Genomic DNA, 2,082 nt, shown 5'->3' on the forward strand with positions numbered 1-2,082 from the left:
TATTCAATCACACACGATCAGCGCGCCGCACGGTTTGTCGGTCATGAAACACAACTCTTTTTTTATAAAGCCGGAAACTTGTGACTAAAAATAAAACAATTTGTCGAATAATTTAAGATCTTTCGATGCTAATATGTGTCTATAAGGTTCCTCTCTCACCAAACTTGTAAAGAAATTTATTGCGAAAAATAATATCTCAGCTCCCAGCCAAGAATTGAGGGGAGAGGTATCTTGTAGAAACATATTAGTATCAAATGATATTTAATTGTTCGTCAATTTAATTAGTTACAAGTTTCCGACTTTGTGCAAAAGAACTGTATTTCAAGACCGACAAACTGTGCGGCGCGCTGATCGTGTGTGGTTGGATATTGTAACAATAAGAATTTTATACACGAACAACTATGTAGGCCCTCATAGACAATTATTTCACTAAACTTGATTTATTCCTTGGAGCCTATTCCTTCTATTTAATTTCATTTAAATAAATTATATAAAAATAATAATTACAGATAATATTGACAAGATGAAGAGAGAGACAAGATTCGTTATTTCCATTACTGTCGTAATGCTATGGCTATTTTGTTATACTATAGCGGGTGTGGATAAACCAGGATGCCGTTGGATGATGGGGGGCGTAAGTATTTATACAATATATATTTGATGAATGATAGTTTTCCGCATTATAAAGACATACAAAGGAAACAATATTAGAGTCAAATTTTTAATTCAGATTGTGTTCTGAGTACAATCTATATAAACTTATCAAGAAAATGTTTTACATCTGTATCGATGCATCCTCAATATTATCCGCAAATTAATATTAATTTTGAATGTCGAATAACACAACTCTAAATATTACATTTTTAATATTTTAGTGTTCCAAGGATGACGATTGCTGTCCTAAATTGGGATGTAAAACAACTAAATTACCGCCCTTTGCAAACCCGTATTGTGCATGGGATGGCACATTTGGAAAAAAGTAAACTAGATAACAGACCTCCTTGTCCTGGATCATATCCACAAAATATGCCAGAGTAATGATACCAAAATAATAATATTGCTTAAAATCCTTCTGTATATTTGACTATGGCTCTATTTCTATTTATGTTTATAAAATAGAATGTAAAATTTCTCTGTTATAACTTTAAATAAATACATTCAAGAGTAAACGCTATTCTCTGTCTTATTTATTAATAATTAATTATATACATGTAATATTGCATATATATTTAAATATAAAATTATTTTAAGATTATTTTAATTAAAACAGCCAATTATCAGCGAAATTATTAAAGGTACAAAAAAAATGTTTCAGATAAAGAATAAAAAAATGAAAACATGCATATTTCTGTTAAAAGCTATGTGTTTTCTTTACACCAATCAATTCATCTTATTATTTTCTGCATAAAAGTATAACACAAGAAAATGATTTACATCTGTATAGATGCATCCGCAATATTAGCTAAAAATTAATATTAATTTTTAATGTCAAATAACACAACTCTAAATATTATAATATTTTAAATATTTTAAATATTTTAGTGTACCAACGATAGTGATTTCTATGCACATTTGGCATGTCATATACAGTTCAAGTGGTGTGTATGAAATGATACATTTGGATAAACTTAATAACAGATCTCGTTGTTCTGAATCATATCCATTCCTGGTTTATTCTGGCAAATATGCCAGAATAATAATACTAGAATGATAATATCGCTTAATATTCTTTTTTATATCTGATTATGGCGCTATTTAACTTCATTTATACGTATTTATAAAATAGACATGAGAAATTTTCTGTTATAATTTTAAATAAATACATTCAAGAGGTTGTCAATATCCTCTGTCTTATTTATTAATAATTAATTATATATATCTATGTATTTATATGAACATTTTTTTATATCTTCGCGGATAATTGAGTTGTTTTAATGAAAATATCTTGTATTTAAAAATATATACATATTATATGTATACACTGACAAGGGAACCTCGCGAAGTGTCAAATTCTGATCTTAACGAAACTTTTTATACATGTAGGTTACCTAAATAGATGAATTTAGAAATTAGCAGTTGCGG

At 28.1% G+C, this 2,082-nt stretch overlaps 1 protein-coding gene across 1 annotated transcript; it reads left to right on the forward strand.

The window, feature by feature from the left end:
• The first annotated feature begins 422 nt into the window (after positions 1-422).
• On the forward strand, positions 423-1,332 carry LOC105456809 (toxin ICK-3-like). The gene is made up of 2 exons (XM_011701120.1): positions 423-634; positions 876-1,332. The coding sequence occupies exons 1-2, from the start codon at positions 524-526 to the stop codon at positions 981-983; spliced, it is 219 nt and encodes a 72-aa protein (XP_011699422.1). The 5' UTR covers positions 423-523; the 3' UTR covers positions 984-1,332.
• The last annotated feature ends 750 nt before the right edge of the window (positions 1,333-2,082 follow it).

Source organism: Wasmannia auropunctata, unplaced genomic scaffold (genome assembly GCF_000956235.1).
Source record: "Wasmannia auropunctata unplaced genomic scaffold, wasmannia.A_1.0 LD335547.1, whole genome shotgun sequence".
NCBI classification, from domain to species: domain Eukaryota; kingdom Metazoa; phylum Arthropoda; class Insecta; order Hymenoptera; family Formicidae; genus Wasmannia; species Wasmannia auropunctata.